Source organism: Trichinella spiralis (genome assembly GCF_000181795.1).
Source record: "Trichinella spiralis strain ISS 195 chromosome Unknown Scfld859, whole genome shotgun sequence".
NCBI classification, from domain to species: Eukaryota; Metazoa; Nematoda; class Enoplea; order Trichinellida; family Trichinellidae; genus Trichinella; species Trichinella spiralis.
Genome location: NW_003527798.1, coordinates 1 through 727, shown reverse-complemented (window position 1 = coordinate 727; position 727 = coordinate 1). Strand labels below are relative to the sequence as shown.

Genomic DNA, 727 nt, shown 5'->3' with positions numbered 1-727 from the left:
GGTGTTGGCAACAACCGGGATCTTTGTCTTCATTGTGTCTGGTCCATTTGTGGCGGTCAGTGCGGCGATCCAATTGTCCAATTCGAACCGATGCATATCTCATTCTGGTGAAAAGTTGGCTTCGGCGCCGACCTGACTGAACCCCCGCTGACCGTCGCCATGCCTAATAGACCATCTATTGTCTTGTTGTCAGCCAATGGCTCGTAAAAAAATGTACAATTTTCACTACAGGGCCAGTAATAAATCCATCTGCGCTTTGATAATAATAATAATAATAATTTTTCCACTTGACAGTCAGCACGTTGACCTAGTTGAGTTCGCGTTTTATTCAAATTTTTTTTCAAAACACAAAATTATTATTCAATTTTTTTTTCCAGATATGGGACGATTCGAAGATTTATCATCGTCGTTGGTTTGGTGGTGGATCGTGATTCATTTGGGTGTGGGTGTCGAAACGTTTTGTCCAGCCGGTTGTCATTGTCCAGAAGAGTCCGGGTCAGTCGACTGTAGCGGTGTCGGATTGTCAAGTGTACCGATATTGCTCGATCCGAGAATTGGTTCGTTGAATTTGGCCAACAATCGGATCGGTCAGTTGAACGTCGACGAGTTGGGCTTCTATTTGGAATTGGAATTTCTCGACTTGTCCAACAATCGTATTTTCATCATAAACAACGGTGCTTTGGGAAAATTGCACAAATTGCGCGTGTTGAAGTTGAACAACAATCTG

The 727-nt window shown here is 43.2% G+C and overlaps 1 protein-coding gene across 1 annotated transcript; it reads left to right on the top strand.

Moving 5' to 3' along the window:
- Window positions 1-196: 196 nt before the first annotated feature.
- Tsp_15449 (peroxidasin-like protein) lies at window positions 197-703 on the top strand (the record flags this gene model as incomplete). The annotated part of the gene is made up of 2 exons (XM_003370370.1): window positions 197-236; window positions 378-703. Coding segments are annotated over exons 1-2 (366 nt in total), but the record flags the coding sequence as incomplete, so codon positions are not given.
- Between the last annotated feature and the right edge of the window lie 24 nt (window positions 704-727).